Source organism: Fundulus heteroclitus, chromosome 8 (genome assembly GCF_011125445.2).
Source record: "Fundulus heteroclitus isolate FHET01 chromosome 8, MU-UCD_Fhet_4.1, whole genome shotgun sequence".
NCBI lineage: Eukaryota > Metazoa > Chordata > Actinopteri > Cyprinodontiformes > Fundulidae > Fundulus > Fundulus heteroclitus.
This window is the reverse complement of record NC_046368.1, coordinates 19,230,344-19,250,834: the sequence shown is the minus strand read 5'-3', so window position 1 is coordinate 19,250,834 and position 20,491 is coordinate 19,230,344. Positions and strand designations below refer to the sequence as shown.

The following is a 20,491-nucleotide window of genomic DNA, read 5'->3' as shown; positions in this document are numbered from 1 at the left end:
GAGTCCATTTATGATGTGAACAACACAAACTTAGAGTCCCTTGTGAAAAAAAACAGCTGTAATCGTGCGATCAGTGCTGGCAATGAGTCTTTTCTATCACTGCGTCTTTGCAATATGATTGTAATTTAACCCACAGCTGAAGGGTTTTCAGACTTGAGCTGCATCTCAACTCCTCCAAGCACTTTTATCCTCTGTGATCGCAATATTTGTCTGACTATAAACCATTTCCCCAGAAGACATTGGGCCTGTCCACTGTGGTAGCAGCAAATTTCATTCAAGCTTGAAGGCGTTGGAGCATCTTTGTCCCAAACACACATCAAACCTGGCTGGAGGATAAACAAAGCAGGCGAAGGTTCAGCCTGGAACATAAAAGCTGTGTTGCAATTAACTGAAGCCGGACAATATAAGAAGTATCTTTTTTTTTTATTTAAAGTTAAATGAACCACAAAGAGTTGCAGAAAGTAGTGGAATCATTAACAAAAATTATATTTTTCAGTATCCATTAAAAAATGAAAACCTGATTTAAAAAAACAAACAAACAAACAGGTCAGTCAGAAGAACTGCGAGATCACCAAGGTAAGAAACATACGAGGAAAATAGCCAGAAACAGCTCCAAACAGGATATGAACTTAAGAGTAGGAAGTGTCTGTTTTTCTATCCGTTTCTATCGTAGCAGCAGCCCAGATTTTTATTTTTTATTTTTTACAGATTATTCATATTGCACCAGGAAGTGCTCCGAAAGGAAAGACGAAAAAAAGAACCACATTCAAGTAAAATGAAAAGACAGACATCAGGCGACATGACCTCAGAGTTATCTATAAAGTGCCCTTTAGGTTCAGTTGTGTTAGAAAAACAGGAGACGAAAGAAAGGAAAAGAAAAAGAGAAACATCAGTTTTTCTTTGTAAGAAACATGCTGCTTTATATTCAGCGGTAATCACAGCTTTTCACTCCAACATTCACTCACGCACGGCTTCATTTTAGTGTTGATCAGTAATACTTCTGTTAAATGTAATACATATATTCATATCTCAGAACTTAAAATGCCCCCCCCCCAAAAAAAAAAAAGAAGAGAAAAAGAACGATTTTACAGCATTATGAACAGCAACAGGCATACGGAGCATTAAGGTAATCACAGAAACTTGCCACAATTTGACTTTTCCCTTCATGACCTCAAGAGCGATTACACTTCCAAGTTAGTATGTAGTCAAAAAAGCAAACACAACGCACGGTTTCATGCTGCTTTTGAAGCACTACAGTAAAAACATTGTTTTCAAACACATTTGCTATCACCGTAACAAATGATATGGATTCTTCTCGTCCCAGACCAACCAGACCTCGACTTCAGACGTCATGTCAAACGCCGTCATTGAAATAGTAAAGAACATTGTCCATCAGTACAAATACATAACATGTTGTCCTGCCAGAGTTATACAAACGATTAATAACAGAAATTCTGTTGCATGACCACAAAATTATCTATATATCAAAAAGAGGGGGGGTTGGAAATCATGTCGGGGAGGGGGGGGGGGGGGGGTAGTTATGTCCCACCCCATTGAATCTTTATTAGTGGCTTAAACAATGAGAATGTTTTATTTTATAAAGGCTGCAGCAGCGCTATCTGATCACGTGACCCAGACAAAGCTCTACGGAGGGGTGTGTCGGATTTCCTGAAATGTGATTGGCTAGCATTCCTAAGGTAACCTGGTGTTGGGTTATAGACTGGAAAAAGATCTAAGGTCATAGTGCCTCTGCAGCGTCTTAGGAGAAATAGTGCACGAAGGAGGCGAGTTCAGGCCATGCTAAGAGCTCTCCACCCGAAAGGGTCTCAAACACCGTGCTACAGTGGGACCCCATTGAAATGCATCGACATTTTTTCCCCCCCCCAACGCTGCAGATTTTCGCAGGGTGGTGTATGAGGGGACGAAATAGCGGATCGGGGGGGGGGTTTCCAGCTCTGGTTACGTCTGCTTGCAGATAAGACATTTCAGAACTGAGGCAGTGCACAGCTACCTTCTGTCTTCCCCACCACCTTGAAGGAGTGAGCCCTCCCGCACTGAAAAGATAGAAACACGTAGGCATATTGGCTCGGCGAGTCGCTGTACAGTCGCTAAACCGCCGCGCAGTGGAGGCGGCTCACAGTCAGGCATTACAGTACAACATGCTTGCACAAAAACTGCTACAGCAGCTGGTTTCATGTCCCTGTGGATTAACATTTTTTTTTTTGTTTTTCTTGCTGTCGTCGTCGATTTTGGATTCAGTCAGAAGGGTGTGTGTGGGGGGGGGGGAGGAGGTCGGGGAGGCGCTTTAATCGACTCCCTCGAAGCCTTGAGCGTTCTCCACCGCCATGAGGAGTTTCTCTCTCAGGTCCTCGAAGGATTCGTAGCTGGGCAGATCCAAGCGGTTAAAACTGAGAGGAAGAACAAAAGATTGACCAAAATGTAAGGTTCAAAAAAATGAAAGCGGAAATAATTCTTTAACTAGACATTGTGAAGAGGGGGAGTACCATGTATGAGCTCTTGGTAACTTATCTGGTGTTCCCCACTGCTCAATGGTAAACAGCTGAGGGCCGTTAGAACCTAAAAGAAAATAAAACACAAGTGAGGTGAAAATGTTGAGCAGGCCGAATACCTGCATCACAACTTTTGATATTAACAAGATTTCACCTAGAAACTGGACGTGAAACTCAACGAGTTTAATGAACATGCATTATGCGACAAGACTGGCAATAAATAAACCATATCTGTTAATGTCTCTCTGTTTTGGGTTCACAAAAGACCTGAGAGAATGAGTACGGCATCCATTTACTGTGGGAAGAAATATAGTTCCTCATTTTCATCTCAACAAAGTGTTACAGAAAATGTTGCTTCTGATCAATGTCTATTGTCTTGAACTTAAAATCGTCTGTTACTTAATTTAGGAAATCCCATTCATTAAAACGAGCCACTTATGGGCTTATGGAACTGCTTTATTTGAGAAAGATGATGCCGGCTGCAGTAGTTCTGATTGGGTTTTATTTTAAAAAATATATTGAAATGGAAACGACCACCTGTATTTATTCTGTACTATACATTAAGGTGTTTTTTTGCCATCAATCTTCAGCCGTATCATAATTTTATAAAAGTTATCATAAGTAAATCCCATAAGTTATCCTTTTACGGTGGTAATAGTAGGATTATTAAATTGCAAACAGGAAGAAATAACTGTCAATACAGAGATCCAAGAGTTTTAGGACAAGTTTGAATGAAGGAAAGTTACAAAAAAAAGAAGCTATCTGATGAGATACATTACCATAAAGTTCGGCAAAGCCATTCATCGGGACTCGTGACGTTCCCGTAACAAACTGGAGGAGTCGGATCCTCTTCTCCGCGTCCATCAGCAGGACGACCTAATGGGAGAAGACGCAAAAACTCCCTTAATGACATTTTACAGATTAAATCATTCGTTGGTGCACCAAGTAATTAAAAAGGATTTTACTACAGTCTGTAAAACAACTCTTAGGGCACAGATTTGACGTTCATGTGTGAGAGACAGGGCTTTAAGTCGTTTTGGGGTCAACTACATTTGGTTTTGACGGCCAACGTTTAGGATCTAAACGATGTCAAAGTGTCCTTACGAGAGAAAAAAAAACCCAAAAAGAGACCGAACAAAAATCAAACAGAAGTGCGTTTGATGTGTGCGAGTTAAGTTGAGTTAGCGGCTCAAGCAGAGATAATATGTGGGGCATGTAATACTTCAGACTCTTTCATCAGAGCAAACAAGCCTGTTCTTCCAAACAGACTTTGATCCGGCGGGTCGAACACGCAGGGACACGACGCCAACCGGCTCCGTTTTTACCCTCATGCCGGATGCTAACCTTGGCGACAACATTAGCAAAGAAGCTGGTACACTATCTGAACTTATACTTATAATATTTGAAAGAAATCACAAGAATGTTGATACTGAAGGGAAAATAAAATAACCTGATATTTCCATCCTGGGGCAGGTCAGAGTTAAGTGAGCAAACAACGTCTAACAAGTGGAGTTCGTCTACGGGGAAAAGAGCCGCGGCTAAGCTGTATAACTGCAACAGGGTGCGCTAACTTTACTTTATTTTTAAATAAAATAAACAGGAAATCTGTTTTTTTAAACTAAAAGAAAAAAAAAAACTAAATAGAAAAATATGACTAAAATAAATATATTTCAGGAAAACACTTGTTTATGTTGGCAGGGCAAATTTAAGGTCAGTAGTGCTGAACTTAAAAAACAAAAGATCCAAAAACACTTCCCATTAACTTTTAACCAGTGAGAAAAAAAATATTGTAGCCCTTTAATCTGTTCCTCTTTGTTTTGTTGTTTTACAATAAATGGAGTCTTTCAAATAAAACCATCTGAGCTAATCTTTTTTCTCTCTCTTCATCTGTGGGCGTGGAACCGACCTTCCAGAACCACTGTATCACCGGATGGTTGGGACAGTAGCCGTTCTTGTAAACCGTGTGCTGCCTCCAGTCATTAACGTCGACGTCGCCGAGGCCGCACATGAGCAGCTTCACAGGAGGAGAAAACACAATAAATATGGATTTTATCTAAACATGCTAGAGCTTAACATCACAAATCAAAGCCCAGCAGGGTTGGTGCAAACCATTAAAAAAGGTTTCCCTTTCAACCTTAAAGAATTATTAAAGAATAACCTCTGTTTATTTTAAATTTTTTTTACAATAACAAATATAGTTTTGGCATAAGCAGGCAGGTGTCCATACCTCAAGTTCATTTTCATCAAAGATCTTGATCAGATCTATTGGAATGAGCTCAGTGAATCCCTGAAAAGGAAAAAAAAAAAACGAGTTACAAGACATTCAAAGTAAAAACTGGATAACTGTAAAACTCATCGCTACGCCGCCCCCATGTGGACATTTACAATCACTGCAGGTGAGTACCTCCAAGAAGGCGTTCATCTGCTTCTGGACCCGGTTGACAAACCTCCACTGGATGACCAAGCTGTAAGACGGATTAATTAAATGTGTTAGGAAAGGAAAACATGCAGGAAATAAGTGATCTTTTAAAACGAGGAAACGAGAGAAGAGGTACTCACTCAATGTATTCCTTCTTGTTCTCGTTGGTGACCACCATGTCGGAGCCGCTGGGCTTCAGGTCCACCTGATATGTCTGAGGAGTAAAACACGAACAAGATACCACTGATGCCGCATTCATAACAGCGTGGCGTTCAATGTCAGGCAGCAGCAACGATGTTTTGACGTCGGCCCACCTGTCCAAAGTTGTCCTCGTCGATGCAAAACCTCAGGTCAAGCTCTGTGGGATCGTTTTCCAGAATCCACTTCAGGGAGTTGTAGTATTCACTGTCCTGTGGGGACACGTACGTGTGTGTTGGGCTTCTAAACGACGTTCATTCATCAGCTTTACGCAGATTTGATTTTTAAGCTTCATGATGAACACAGAGTCACTCCAAACAAAGAGGTCTTACCACAGACTCCATGTCTTTGAGCGAAATCTGTTTTCCCAGCATCATCTTATAAAACGGCCGGATGAAGAAACCTGCAATGACGAAAGACGACGTTGTACTATACAGCAGCATGTGTGGAGAAAAGCTAAAAGACAACAATGAGCAAGCAGCCAAAGCTCTTCACATGTTGGACTAATACTTATTAACCAGTCCCAGCAAAGCATTTGAAATGAGCAGAATCGAGTCTGTGGTGAAACACCTCCTAATATCCTTCTGTTGCTTTTCGGTCCCACAACGAGCTGCACAGCCGCGTTTCACGTAAAATGTTTTTACATCACAGCTTATTTCTATGTGCACGGCATGTAAAGTTTTATTTTACACATTCCTTTGGAAAGTAGCAGAAACACGACTCTTCGACGTTTATGACGTTCAAAGCAAGGCTCTTGGTTTTTACAACCCTTTGAGAGGTTTGAGACGATTTCTGCAAGCTTTAAGCGACATGATTATCGAGAACCACATTAAAATACACTAGGTTCACTGCAAAAACGGAACTAAAAATAAGTAATATTTTCTTAAAATTAGTGTATCTGTGCTCGATTTTAGCAGGTAAATAAGATGATCTGCTAATGGAATAAGACTTTTGCACTTAAAATGGGAACAACTCATCTCCATCATCTTATTTCAAGTGCAGGATGTCTAATTATCTTATTTTAGGGGTCAAAATACTCATTCCATTGGCAGATATCATTTACCTGCTCCAATCTGGGACAAAAACACACATTTTAAGAACATTTTACTTATTTTTAGATCTGTTTTTGCAGTGTTGCCGAAAGCAATAGTGAAATGAATGCCATCTGTGCCCTAACCTAAAGGCTTCAATATGATGTTGGCCCTCCACCTTTGCAGCATTAACAGCTTAGACTCTTGGTGGAAGGAGGGGGGTGTATGGGAATGTGTGACCATTCTTCCAGAAACGTCTCCGTGAGCTCAGACATTAACAAGATGTTTCCCCTCTACTTTGTTCCAAAGGTGTCGTCTCAGGTCAGTCTAGTCCTTCCACACCTGACTTGCTCATCCGTGTCTTTGGGGTCGTGTTGGACCAGGAAGGCGTTAAAACCAAACTATTCCCAGCAAGTTGGGAGTATGATCAAATCCACAGTCTCGGTGGTGTGCTAAGGGAATTAAGAGTTCATCCCATGGAACAGAGTCCTGCTCCTGAGAAACACACTCCCACCATAATCTCAAACATCACAGTTGACAGTGCAGTCCAGCAAGTGCAGTCCTGGAAAATGCTAAACTCTGACCGATCCGTTGGACTGCCAGACAGAGGGACAATTCGTCCATCCAGAGACGGCACATGTCCACTGCTCTAGAGCTCCTGGGTGTGACCCAGTTCTTTCTCAGATGTTTCTAGAAACAGTCTGCATCTCTAGGTGCAGGATGTCACACACCTGTGGCCATGGAAACGATGGGAACAGCTAAATGCAATGACTTTAGACGGGTGGGAGACTTCCTCTGGCGATCTAGCATATGAGACAAAGCATGCCAACACCAGGAGGAGTTCTTTTAAAGCTACATCTGCACGCATCCAGTCACACATTGCTTTTGAAACAATAAAGCTCTGCATGTTTTAGGTTGTCCGATAGTTATATTGGTTTCTAACCTAGTTAACCCCTGCATGCTGCAGCATGTTGAGACTAATCAGCAGAAACTCCAACTGGGGCAAAGTATACATCGCTGTGAGAGAAAACAGAGACTGCAGTGTCTCCAACGCCATTTATGAGTACGTGAGGGTAATACTGATAAAATATCGTTATTTTACAGCACTTCTAGAGTCTCAGGCAAAAACAAAGTACCTACAACCAGATGAGGCTCGTTTTGTCAGATTAAAAATACCTTTTGATAATAACCTTAAAGTAGGCAATAAACATACTTTCATTAAGCCCTTATTTCTTATTAAATAAAAAACCTTTTCTTATTGGTCTGATGTATTACTCTAATCTTCAAAGTTGTGCTTTCATCAGCTGTGAGCACAAAACCATAATAATTTACAGAAATAAAGGCTTGAAAGAGTCAGTCTGTGTAATTAATCTTTACAATGTGTTACTGAATATGACTGTAGACTGACTTCAATAAGGTATCGACACTGCAAAAGAGGAGTAAAATGTTCTGGAAACTAGTGTATTTGTCCTTGATTTGAGCAGGTATATGATATTTTCTACCAATGGAATGAGTATTTTTACCCCTAAAATAAGATAATTAGAAATACTGCACTTCAAATAAGATGATGGATTTGAGGTGTTCCTACTTTAAGTGCAAGAAATCTTATTCCACTGGCAGATGATTTAAACCTTCCTGCTTAAATCAAGGACAAACACACTCATCAAGGCAATTTTACGTACCTTTAGTTCCCTTTTTGCCGTGAAGTATCAGTTACAAAAATGATCTTGATCAGGGTGATTCCTGATTTTTCTTTATACCATAAAGAGCTGGTAAGATAAACATTTTTACCATCCAGCAGTTTCCCATGAAACACGGCCATTCCTGCCACACGCCCGATGAACTTGAAATAGGACAGGTGATCCTCATTGCAGAGACCAGAGTTGGGGTTAATTTGGAGAGTATAGTTGTCCCTGGACAAAGACAAGCGACAAGCACAGAGAACAAATACACGTTAATGCACCTTTTTAAAGCTAAAATCACATACTAATAACAACAGACTGACACGATTACATTCTACATTCATTTCTTATTGGTAAGAGAAAAGACAAATTCTTGGGTTTATCTAACAATAACCGATCCCATACAGAAACCAAGATGATTTGTATTTGCTGTTCAGGAAGCTGCTGCTCTGAGGCGACGGGGTCGATAAGCAACCTAAAAGCTTCTAATTCAAAGCCTGAAGCTTTAATTAAACTTGTGTTTTCCAAGAACAGCTTTACAACCTCTTTGTTATTTAACAAGGCAGCGTTGCGTCAGTGCATGATGATGATGATGATGATGATGCCAAGAAAGGGAACAGAACATATGGCACTTTTATTATCATGTTTGTGGGAAACATTTGCCTCAGGATGGCTTTTTGAATACGAGGAAAAGTTAATCATAGCACAAGGAAGCGTTCACAGGTCTCATGGGGAAAGAAAAACTGAACAGCAGTAAGTACGAGTACACCTCGTCTCCTAAACACATAAGAGGTTATTTTTAATCACACCACGGTCCTGTTGTATGTGTCCTGTGTTGTCGCATAAATTTGAAGGTTTTCCTCTACAGACGTAGCTACACACAACCGAGGAGAGGCTTACGTGGCGGAGTACTCGAACAGGCCGTAGTAGGGATTGAACATCTCCTTAGACAGGAGGAAGAACCACTCTCTGGCGACGCCGCCGTAGTCCAATCCTTTCTCCGATTCAAACTCGATCCATAACCGCGCTTTTAGAACATCTGGCCTCTTCAGGGACATGATTCGACGGTAGGACTCCTCAAAGATGTTGTTCCTGTGTAGCTTCATCTCAAACCGGTTGGGGATATCAGCCTGGAACAGAGAGAAAAAAAAAAACACACATTTTTAAAGAAAGGTCATTTAAAAATGGATTAGAACTGATGAAACATCAGAAAGTTAAGCTCCAGAGGTTAGAAAAACCTGGTAATGGTCTCAAGGATTGATTAAGTTGTTCCTATTATCTAAAATGTACTGTTAAGCACGTGAAGAAGTAGGTGAAGACTGGAAAATAAGACAATGGTAATACTGAACATTTCTAAAGAAAAATATATCAAATTTTTATCTTTTTTTAAAGACGTAGCAATAAAACTAGCAGCTACTAAACAATCTGATATGTTTCAACAACTTCCCATTTACTGCAATAAAAATTCTGACTGCATGAAGTAGAAATATTTTAAGCAACACCAGATAAACTTAGATTCCTACTTTTTTGCCACTGCCCTTTTTTTACAGACCAACCAAGTATAACAAGCTAATATTATGGTGCATTTGAGTCGCACTTGGAAAGTCCAGCGACCCTATTTTCCAGGCAGAAAATCAGGACGCCTCCTGAAGGCAGAATTTCCCCTGGGGAAAGTCGGGGGTCTCCTTCCAGTTCAGAGTTCATGATAACTAGATATATATATATATAAAAAAAAACATAATAAAGGGTGTAAACTTTTTTTTTTAGTTCTTCTGTGGTGTGTGTTGCGTGAAACCACAGGCACACATCCTGCTGTATAACTGTAAATGCACTGTATTGGTAAACATCTTTCCCTATTGGTGGGGCTTATAAAATAGAGAGAAGCTGTTTGTAATCGGCTAGGGTTGCTCTAAGTCCTTAGCACAACAATTAGCAGATCACCCTGGTTTTCCAACCTCTAACTGGTGTCTGGAGCTGGTGCCTCATCATTCCAACATTTAAGCTCTGACCTCTTGGACCAATCCAACGCAGCATTAGCTGATTCTAAAGTTGAGCTATCCACTCACATGGCGAGCCTACAGACATGCCTCTCTTAGCGTACCAAGTATAGTTCTGATACTCCTTGATGAGAGATAGATGGCACTCCTTTAGTCTTCATGCCATGACTACCCATGTTTTTCAGGACCAGGCGTATTGCCAAAAACAGTTGCATTTGCATTTCTTGTCAGCAAAGGGGAACGTGTGACGACATTCTCACGGCCAGCTGATCGGCAGTGCACAGGAAGAAGCAGAGACACTGGGTGTGCAGTGTTACTCTATGCCATCAACAGCCTTGGGTCACTTCAACATTTTCTCCGGCACCTCAAGAGGTCAGATTTGAAACTGCAACTTTTCAAAACCTTGGCAGATCTGAGCAATGGAAGTCAGTCCATTCCTAGAAAGGCAGCTTCCTATGCAGAGAGAAGTCAGCAGGGTTTGGGGCTCACAGTCAGATCAATCCTTCTGAACTTTCCACGCAAGACACCAGAGACGCTTCTCCTCTTACCGGTTTCTTTAATTTCTTCCTGAAGTAGTCATACTTCTGCTTGAACTCTCTGGAGTAGGGAACAGCCTGCAAGGAGAATAAACAGTAGTTAAAAAAACATGGTTGAGAACGGATTAAAAGCCTTGAATAGTAAAAAAAAAACTAAACAAATAAATGGATGTTTTTGGGGAGGATTGTATCCAGTTGCACAAAATGAAATGAACATGTTCGTATATTAATTAAAAGCTGTATGTTAGCTTTGCATCATTTGGTGACACCGCTGTGACCTATATGCAGGAAGAGCTAGAAGAGACAAAGTTACTCACGGGCCCTGTGATAGCTGGACTCTGTAAACGGGGGTCCTCCCACTGAGTGGTCTTTGTATCTGGGAAAATAGGCAGAAAACATTCTGTTAGTATTGCTTCAGACTCAAGACAGGGCAAAACAACTCCTACAAGATTGTCTTCTTACGGTGCCGTGCAAGTGTATTTATAACCCTTGAATTAAAAATAAAACATTCCCACAGCATGAAGCCACCCCCACATTTTACTGTGGGTATAATGTGTAGGCAGAGGTGCACTATTAGTTTTCCACCACAGATACCATATTTTTCGGACCATAAGGCGCATTAAATATTCTTCCCAAGTGTGTAATATCACTTCACACTGCAAAAAGGGAACTAAAAATAAGAAATGCTTTCTTGAATTAAGTGTATTTTACCTTGATTTTAGCAGGTAAATTAGACTATTTGCCATTGGAATAAGATTTTTGCATTTAAAATAAGAACAATTCATCTCAATCTTATTTCAAGTGCAGTATATCTAATTATCTTATTTTAGGGGTAAAAATACTCACTCCATTGGCAAATTATTTAGCTGCTCAAATAAAGGAAAATACACTAATTTCAAGAAGATTTTACTTACTTTTAGTTCCCTTTTCGCAGCGCACCCCTCTGCGTACTCAGCTCTCCTGAGAGGCAGAGCTATCCGTCTCTGTGAGGAGGGCAGAGTAGTTGGACTACACTTCCCTGTTTCTAACATAAGGCCAAAATAAACGTAACTTTTATATTGAATTAACCTACTAGGTTTATTGTTGCTAGCACATACTCCGGGCGCGGGCTGCCTTACATGAAAGCATTTCTAGTTTCGACATTACAGTCAGGCAGTCTTGTAGACAGCTCAGGGGTCCAATAAGGTAGTGACACAATGTACCGTAATGCTCCGAAGGTTAATTGGTCAGCAACGACGCCTCTGCACTCAAAGTCGTACTTACATGTTTTAACAGATTTATGAGCCCATTGTACCACATATAATCAGTCAGTAAGCACAACAGTAATCATATATAAAGGTGCAGCGGATTATAAGGTGCACCATCAATTTTTGAGAAAAGTTAAGGATTTTAAGTGCACCGTATAGTCCAAAAATACTGTAGTGTTTTTGCATGTAGGCCAAACAGCTCAAATATAGTCTCATCCGACCAGAGGACCCGCTTCTGCATACATGCTGCCGTTTGGCTGTCTTCTGGCCAGCCATACCAGATTTGTGGAGAGGAGAGCTTAGGGCTGTCCTGTTCATAGAGGCTCCTACCTGAGCTGTGGGTCTCTGCAGCTCCTTTAGTCTGACTCCAATAGAGCGGGAAAATCCTTTTCCCGCTCTATTGTTTGCTTCCTTGCTTGTCTTGTAAATCCAGGTGGATGACCATGTCTACTCTTTCCGATTTCAGAGGATGGACTGAACAGCCCTCTGAGACGTTTGTAGCTTGGGAACCTGCTTTTAAGTTCTCCACAACTTTCTCCCTGACCCCTCTGCTGAGCTCCTTCTGTGTTCGTGCTGCTCTGTGTTCACCAATGTTCTCTAACACAGCTCTGAGGCCCTGAGAGAATGGCTGTATTTAAACTGAGATTAAATAAGACTATGGAGGACTCTATCAATTAGGTTACTTTTATAGTGGTAGAAGTGAAACAGACTTTTATTTAAGGATATTTGAGTGAAGGGGGTTTAATACAAATGCAAGGCCAACTTAATACTTCTGTAAGGCATTATAAGTTATACTTTGGACAGAAAGCAAAAGAAAGATCAGGGTTATGTACCCCAGCGACCTTTAGCGAGTCAAAGACAAAACAAAGCATAACGATATCAAGACAGAGACAGACAGTAATCTTACTGTGGTCAATGTAGAAAGTGCGTCCGTCTGTGTGAACCCTTTCCTCCCATCCCGGCTGGAAAAGAAGGGAAAGAGACAATTAGGCAGGAGAACGGTAGACGACACCACTACACAAGCTCAGACAAGTAATTTAAATCCATCCATTTATTTTTCCTTCTTGGTTGTTGTTCGAATTGAGCTGGCCAGATCATCAAAAAAAGGTCAAAACACTGAGATCACAGCACTGCAGGTGAGGCAAGCTCAATCAGACACAGCAAGAGAAATAAAAGGATTTTCCCGCCCTATTGGAGTCAGACGCATCAGCAAGGCAGGGCAGGGGTGTGACCACGACATGAACTCAGACCATCGCCACTGGTTCACGCCAGCATAGCGTACCACCACTAACACGGCGGGGCACTCGGCGCCCCGGGCCACGCACACTCGTACGGCACCAGCGATCAGGCAGTCAGACGGCTGCAGCGGGTTTAGAGTAATGCCGGGAGAGAGGAACGGAGTCGGACAGGGTGTTGCTACAGGATGTATGTTCCCAGTGTTCCTAATTATGCCGCCGCTACATGAGTGGGGGCCAAACAAAAGCTGTTAACACATGCAACAAACAGCCTGTTCCTTCCTCTGAACACACATTTACGGCTGCTCTGGAAAGCGCTCGCCTTTTTTCCCCTTCCCCTTCTTCCTTTTTTCCGCCCCTCTGTTTCCATATATTCCTCGAGGAGCTTGCCTTATTCCGCTTTTCAGACGTGTGTTATTGCACCTAAGATGCCAATACAGGAAGGCAAACATGGAGCAAGCTGAAGAGCCTTTTTAGAGCTCTAAACCAATCGCTTAGAAGGCGGAAAAAAAAAAAAAAAAAAAGTATAGTGGTGGTGCAGGGCAGGCGCTGACAGAAAGACAAAGTGAGGGAGGGGAGAGATACCAAAATACTGAAAGGATAAGGAGAGGCACAATCCATCCATGCCGGTCATGACGGAGAAGAAAAGAGAAAGAGCCAGGGGAAAAACAAAGGAAAATCTGCAAGGCTGTCTGCAGGCGATTGATCAGACAGGTAGGCAGGCAGGCAGAAGGAGGGAGGGAGGCACCAACCAACCTCCTCTGGTAGGTTCTGCCAAACAGATATGGCCAGGTGCAGAAGTAGCAAACATTAGATCCATCAGAATGGAAAGAAAAGAGACAAAGGAAAGAGAACACACACACACCATACAAGCCTGTGAGATATACAAACTCAGAAAGTTTTCATTTATTAACATCACTGGCCTTCATTAATCTTTGGCCCGTCAACCCAAATGAACAGCGCTAAGCAGGTTACTCAAAAGAGCATTGAGCATCATTAAAACAGGTCCCAGTGGGGTTTCTATACCAGATTGCTAAGTAAATGTGAGCTAATGCGATGCATCACAGGAAGGATGGCAAACATATGTGGAACTTTAAAAATATGGATTTAGCTTTTAAAAGATGTCTCTGACCTTAAAGCTGCCTTTGAGAATCGGACATGATTGCAACTGGCTTACAACCTAAATTTGTTTCAAAGTGGGATCACCGCAAGAGGCTAACAGAGCTACAGAGAATAAACATTTTTAAAAGTCTGAAAATTATAAGACGGATACTTTTTTTTATTTCAATAAATACCTCTAGGTTAGACAGAAAAGTGTGTTAAAATAAATAATGGTAGTGGAGCGCAGCAAAAGCTTCATACAGCTGGTTTCAGGATTTTTGGAAGGTAAAGAGGAGATTTAAATAAATAAGAAAATAATTGAGTTGTTTTTTATAGCAAAATCAGAAGTTTCAGCTGTTAGTGACATTTAGCAAAAAGTAGTACCCCGGGGTCACCGAGTCTCCATTAAAAAAGGAAAATAGATTGAATTAATATAGTAATTCTGTAATATTGGCCACTCAAAGCACTTTAAACCCAGTGGAGCTCAAAATGTCAGTAGGGTGAAGCATTTTGCCCACAGTCGCATCATCACGTGGCAGGAGAAAACTGGAATGGGACCCACAACTTTTGGATTGCAAGATGCCTACTCTGCCCACTAAGCCAGTCGGCCCTAACATTAGCTTTTATCTGACGTGACCAACCCAGCTGTTTGCAAGAGGTGGCAGAGAAATAAATCCATCAAAAACGCAAACATGTTAAAAACCCTGATGGGGAATTTAGCTGGAAACATGTGCTTCGGTCAGAGGAGACTAGAACTGAAACCAAGGATTAAAACCAACGGATGAACAACATTAGCCCATTTCCAGGTGTGACGGAGGTTCAGTAATGCTTTGGGTCTGTTTCTCTTCCAAAGTCCCAAGGAACCCCGTTTAAAGCACAAGGCATCGTGAGCTCTTTCAGAACCATGATGCTTTAAACCAAAGTGATCTTCCGTGGCCATCTCAGCCCTACATCTCTTCTCTGTGGCATGAGCTGAACAGCAGAGCAAAAAAAACAAAAAAAAAACAGGATACTCTGGTCAAACTCAAGAATTTGATCCTCTCCCATTTAAGATTTTTCTAAAATTTTCTGTGTGAGCTCATGCTTCTTAAATAAAAGATGAATATACGTGAAGGCTTTCACACATCTTCACCAGGGCTGCTAAAAGATACAGAGGATGCGGTAACTGATGTATTTCTGAGAGCGTTCGGGGACCAAAAAAAAAAAAAAAAAAAAAAAAAAGGGAACAAAAAAAAACAACAACATACGTATGAATCTGTGACGGGACTTACAGGGAGAGGACCAAGTTCACCAGGCTCCATTGAGTTCTTATTCCTCATATGGACAGGATACTTTAACCTGGGATCCTCCTGAGAAAAGGAACAGAACATTAAAGACAAACATAAACTAGAACCTGATTGTCAGGTTTTTTGATAAAACATTAGATATCCTAAAGACTGTTGCGTGTGCAAAGCTTACTTCTCATGAAAGCCGTGTTTTAATTAGCTTTTACGCCACTAGAGGTCACTGTGAACAAAGCTAACCCTCTGCTCTCCATCTATATGTTTCAGATCCTACACACAACCAACCATGCTGTGTGTTAGCTCACCCAGGTGGTGGTTCTGCTGTTGTGGTCGATGAAAAATGGCCGTCCGTTCGGGGCTATCCTCATCTCCCAGCCCGGGGGCAAAAAGCTCTGCTGGGTCTTGTGCTGGGATTTCGGGGAGCTGTAAGGGGACAGCTGGGGAGACTGCGGATTGGAGAGGGTGTCTTTTACTGCCCTCCGCACCTGGATGTTGTTGGCACCCTGGGAAAAAAAGGGGCACAAAAACAACACAAAATATTACAGAAATCAGTCACTCCGCAGAGGCCGACGACATAAAGCTGACGACGGATTAAGATAACAGGACAGTTTGACACAAACAGTAACGTTTTAAGGCAGCAGACGACAGGAAGCTGAGAGATTTCCTTCATTGTCTGCTTAAAAAAAACGACAGACATAAAACAAACACATTTCCACTCTGAAGTAATAAACGAGCATCTCTTTGTTCTTATATTTTGTGAGCAGAAAAGCCCAAAATAAACAACTTTTTCCACACATTTAAAGTAACTACTGAGAGACAGACTTAAGAACTTCAGTAATCAGTTGTTATTCCACCAGTGAATGTCAATTAACGATTTCCCTTTTTCTTTTTTTTTTACAGGACAGAAAAAGAAAAGTTTGATTAATTAATCCACCTCCACCGAAAGCTGTAATTACACCAATCTCTGAGAGTGTTTTCTTTCCTCTAACTTCCCCCTATAGCACGTCGTCATCCGCGTGCTCAAACACACTTTAATTAAACTTTTTCCAGGTCTGCTCCCTCAGTGGCAGCAAAGGATTCTCACCAATGATTGGAGCGGTGGAGGGCCAAAAGGTGTGCTGATTTTAATTAGCTGTGTTTCCTTAATGACTTTATATTATATATAGAGACGTTAAAGGACCACGTATAGCCTTCTGCTGTAATAATAATAATAAAAAAAGCCGTCTTGCCCGATCTTACTGCCTAAAAAAGGTCAAAACAAGAAGGTGAAAGTGGAATGGTTTACTTCAGGGATCGGCGGCTCACACGTTAACCGTCTAAGCTGACTGATTATTAACACTTTAACCAGTTTAAAAAAATGTGTTGTTTTGAATATACAGTAACCACAACAACTTAAAACATTCAGTTTTTATCTAACTTTCCTAAATATGATTATAGAAGCTCAGTCAACTATAACAAGTGCACAGAACACAGCTAAACAATGATCTACGGACTAAAGGCTCAGTTTGTTAGGAACACCAACAGAATTTACAATAAAGCAACTACTGCCATTACAATCTGAACTTTATTATTCATATGTTTATTAGCACCTCAGGCAAAGATGTGTCAAAAGCCCTAAAATAAACCCCCGTTTTACTGCAGTAGTTTAATCTCATCCCCAATATTTAGAAAAACTCAAAGCTTTAATCCAGGGGTATTCAAAGTATGGCCTTGAGGCCATTTCTGCTATTTCCTCCCTTCTCTCTGCTCGCTCAAATGCTTTCTCCACTTGCTCTTTGTTTGCCCACATTCCTTTACTCTTATCTTCTCATCTTTCTGTCAAAACTACAGAAAAAGGTGGACTGAACTGCTTTAAAAAATCAGTGACCGTCAAGGAGTTTTGAGCAATGCTTGTTGCTCTTTCTTTTATCACCGATTGCTTTTTGGGAGGAAACGCTGTTAGGAGTAGCTGCACTTTTCACAACGACACAAACAAACCAGTACAAGACGCCTGCATTTTCCACAGACTTCTCCAGAAAACATCAATGGACGTGAAAATTAATTCACTCGAAGTAAATAAAGAGCTTTATGCTGTGTATGGAAATGAAGCGATAACATAAGAAACAGTGGACAAAAATCAGACCTGAAAAAATATTCAGTCAATAACAATTTTCCACAGAAATAATATCGGCCGCTGAGTCACCTCAACCGGCTTTGTTAAATATCACATCTTGGTCAGGAAAACTCTTTTCTGATTAAATGACTTTATTACGGAAAATAACCCTGATGTTATGAGACACCTACAGTGATAGAGCCAATGCCTGTCGATTATAATGTTCTAAGTGAGAGCAGGGAACATAAGGGAGGGGGAGGGGTTGGCAACCTTGCTTCATGAATTAATAAAGTGTAAAAAGAGGTGCTTGGGAAAATTTGAATCTTTTTAATATCTGGCTGTCGAGGCAAAGGGCCCTGCTTGAATGTGTACAGGCCTCAAAAACCTGAAGCTTCTTCAGTGATTTAAATGACTGTTTATCTATGACATGTGTTTATCATGACTGTTTAATCCTTTTTGAAGACTTCCAACCCCCAAGACACAGGGGGTAAAAAAAACAACTATTAACTATTCCAAAAAAAGTAAAAAACAAAGCAACTGGACTTGTTTTCCGTAGTTGAAGACGTTTCGCTTCCTCTCCAGGAAGCTTTCTCAATTCAAAACGTCTGGAGTAATGTGGAATAACAAGCTTTATACCATTGCCCAACAAAGGCCTTGCAATGTCGTAGATAACGGCCAATCATCACCTTAACTCTCACCCTCATTCGGGTGATCAAAACATTGTTCCTTTAAGCCAGGCCAACAACAATCCTCGGTCGACTCCTCGTTACAGAGGAGTGGACCAGTTTCGGTTCAATCTGCTGGCTTAATGTCTTTAACGACCGCCCATTACTAAGGGGTGGACCTGTTTCTGTTGTATTCGCATGTTATCTAAGCCATTCTAAGCCTTTGTTTGGGCAGTAGTATAAAGCTTGTTACTCCACATTACTCCAGACTTTTTGAATTGAGAAAGCTTCCTGGAGAGGAAGCGAAACGTCTTCAACTACGGAAAACAAGTCCAGTTGCCTTGTTTTTTTTACTTTTTTTGGAATGACCATGACCTGGATGACTGAGAATCTTCACCAGCTTCTATTAACTATAACTTAAAACTTTTCCTTTGACACAACCAACACACAAATAGGCCCATATTTTGGATTTGATCATAAACCAGGGTCTAAACATTACCCCGGTGTTTATAACTGATGTCGCCTGATCTGACCACTTTTCTGTTATATTTGAAAATGTCATTTCCATTGGAGATATTATTTAAAGAAACTACTTTTTAAGGAGTGTTCAACTGAGGCCTTTATCCAAGGTTATTCTTCGACTTTGTCATGTAACTCAGTTAATGAGCTGGTAAATGGCTTCCATTGTACGAGTTCAGACATTGCTCTCATTAAGGTGAAGGTTGCTTCTGGAAGAAGTGAACAGTATCACCAGGTGACTGTGTTGAGTAAATGGTAGCAACATTTTCTACAGTTCAATAAATACAAAACTGGAAATGACTTTTGCTCCAAAAGGAAGAGCGCTCATGAGTCAGCAAAACAAGGTAGCATGGCTAGAAACCGTTGATCAGGCCAGAAATCTGGGTGCAGTGATGGTTTAGTAATTGCCTCTGAACCTTCAGAGGCAATTACTAAGCTGGCTTCACGCTGCTGCTTGTGTCCTCAGTAAAACTTAGAAAGTAGAGCACATCACCCCAGTTCTGAAGTCTTCACATTGGCACCCTGTATCTCACAAGAATTTAAAATACTTTCTGGTTTATAAACAACTTAATGGCCTCAGACCAAGATACATTAAAGATTTGTTGTTGTTATCAACCTCTGGGACCACTCAGGTCTTCTGGTTCAGGTCTGCTCTGCATCCCTAGAATAAGAAGCAAGGATTCAGCTTTTATGCTCTACTAAACCCTAAGGTTTTTTTTTAGCTGCCTTTGACTTTTCTTTCTAAACTATTAACTAAAATTTCATTAATTTCAGTCTTTAGTCCATTTTTTCCTTTATTAAGCAACTACCATCTTCTTTGTGTGGTTTCTTTTCTTATGTTTTCATCATGTAAAGCACTTTAAACTGTCTTATTGCTGAAATGTGCTCTACAAATAAACTCGGCTTGCCTTTTTTTCCAGTTATAAATTTTATGACACGTCGGAATAAGTTTTTCCATAAACAGATCATTGCATTTATAAAATTCACTTACCAATTAGTATTACCAAGACTGTGTGCATGCATGAGTTTGTATATGTTCATGATCTCCATTTGGTCTGTTTACATTAGCTCTAGCTGCTAGCTCAAACCTTTATGGACCTGTGCCTTTAGTACTGAACCTGTAGCCACTTTCATAGTAGTAGCTTTTTTATTAATGAAATATAAGCTATGTTTGCATCAGAAAGGTTTCTCATGTTGCAATATTAGAGCTTCTACATTTGTTACAACTGAAAGAGGATCTTTAAATGTTATGCTGAACACCAGGAGCCAGTGCTACAGTAGAAGACTTATGCTGCGTCCAGACCAAACGCCTTTTGAGCGTCAAAAATGCGTCCAACGCCTCAACTTGGACGCTTGTGCACATAAATGTCTGACACGCCGTCTAGAGCCTCAACGCGTCTGACAAAGTGGCTCCTGTTAGGAAGAGCTACCCTGTTCTTTTCCTCTGCCGGACACTTTGTAAAATTGCAGATGAAATCAAGAGAGAGTGGCTTGCCTTACTGAATAATACAATATAATCTGCGCCGTGTCTGAATTCACTAGATATTTCAGAGGTGTTTTGAGTTTCATCACCTACAGCAGGAGCTGCGTGTAGACGAGGGTCGCTTTCAGCGCTATTTATGCTCAACCAGCCCAGTTTGACAACCTGCTGACAGGCATCGGTGCCCGCATCTCCCGCCAGGAAACCAGGTAGAGGCGCCCCATTTCAGCTGAAGAGCATCCGTCTATCTGTCTCTCGTTAGTGGGCATCTCAATGTTATTATTTAGCAGAGCTTCGAAGTAAAAATATTTGTCATATTGGAAAATCCGCCACTACGTCACAAAGCAGAGCTGCCCTCTCTCTGATTGGTTGACGTCCCACATCCAGCTGCAAAGGTTCAGATTTTCCAAGTCTTGCGTCGGTCGCCCTAGAGGCGCTTGATGCGCAGCAAACTAAATTTGCAGCACAAAAGGCTGAACACTTCAAAACGCGCTGC

The 20,491-nt window shown here is 41.1% G+C and overlaps 1 protein-coding gene across 15 annotated transcripts in view; it reads right to left on the bottom strand.

Moving 5' to 3' along the window:
- Positions 1–404: 404 nt before the first annotated feature.
- The window catches only part of nedd4l (NEDD4 like E3 ubiquitin protein ligase), a 59,080-nt gene continuing 38,993 nt past the window's right edge, over positions 405–20,491 (bottom strand). For 10 of the 15 annotated variants that reach the window (XM_036140277.1, XM_036140278.1, XM_036140279.1 and 7 more), the window contains 17 exons: positions 15,545–15,742; positions 15,228–15,305; positions 13,612–13,626; positions 12,528–12,582; positions 10,691–10,749; positions 10,386–10,451; positions 8,741–8,970; positions 7,950–8,071; positions 5,460–5,530; positions 5,244–5,339; positions 5,070–5,143; positions 4,915–4,975; positions 4,738–4,797; positions 4,417–4,524; positions 3,290–3,386; positions 2,505–2,577; positions 405–2,408 (listed from right to left, as the gene is read on the bottom strand). In XM_036140277.1, the coding sequence (XP_035996170.1) occupies positions 2,306–2,408; positions 2,505–2,577; positions 3,290–3,386; positions 4,417–4,524; positions 4,738–4,797; positions 4,915–4,975; positions 5,070–5,143; positions 5,244–5,339; positions 5,460–5,530; positions 7,950–8,071; positions 8,741–8,970; positions 10,386–10,451; positions 10,691–10,749; positions 12,528–12,582; positions 13,612–13,626; positions 15,228–15,305; positions 15,545–15,742 (1,566 nt within the window). In that variant the 3' untranslated portion in view covers positions 405–2,305. The remainder of the gene's footprint in view (positions 2,409–2,504; positions 2,578–3,289; positions 3,387–4,416; positions 4,525–4,737; positions 4,798–4,914; positions 4,976–5,069; positions 5,144–5,243; positions 5,340–5,459; positions 5,531–7,949; positions 8,072–8,740; positions 8,971–10,385; positions 10,452–10,690; positions 10,750–12,527; positions 12,583–13,611; positions 13,627–15,227; positions 15,306–15,544; positions 15,743–20,491) is intronic. The other 5 variants (XM_036140281.1, XM_036140283.1, XM_036140269.1 and 2 more) reach the window with 1 other exon arrangement.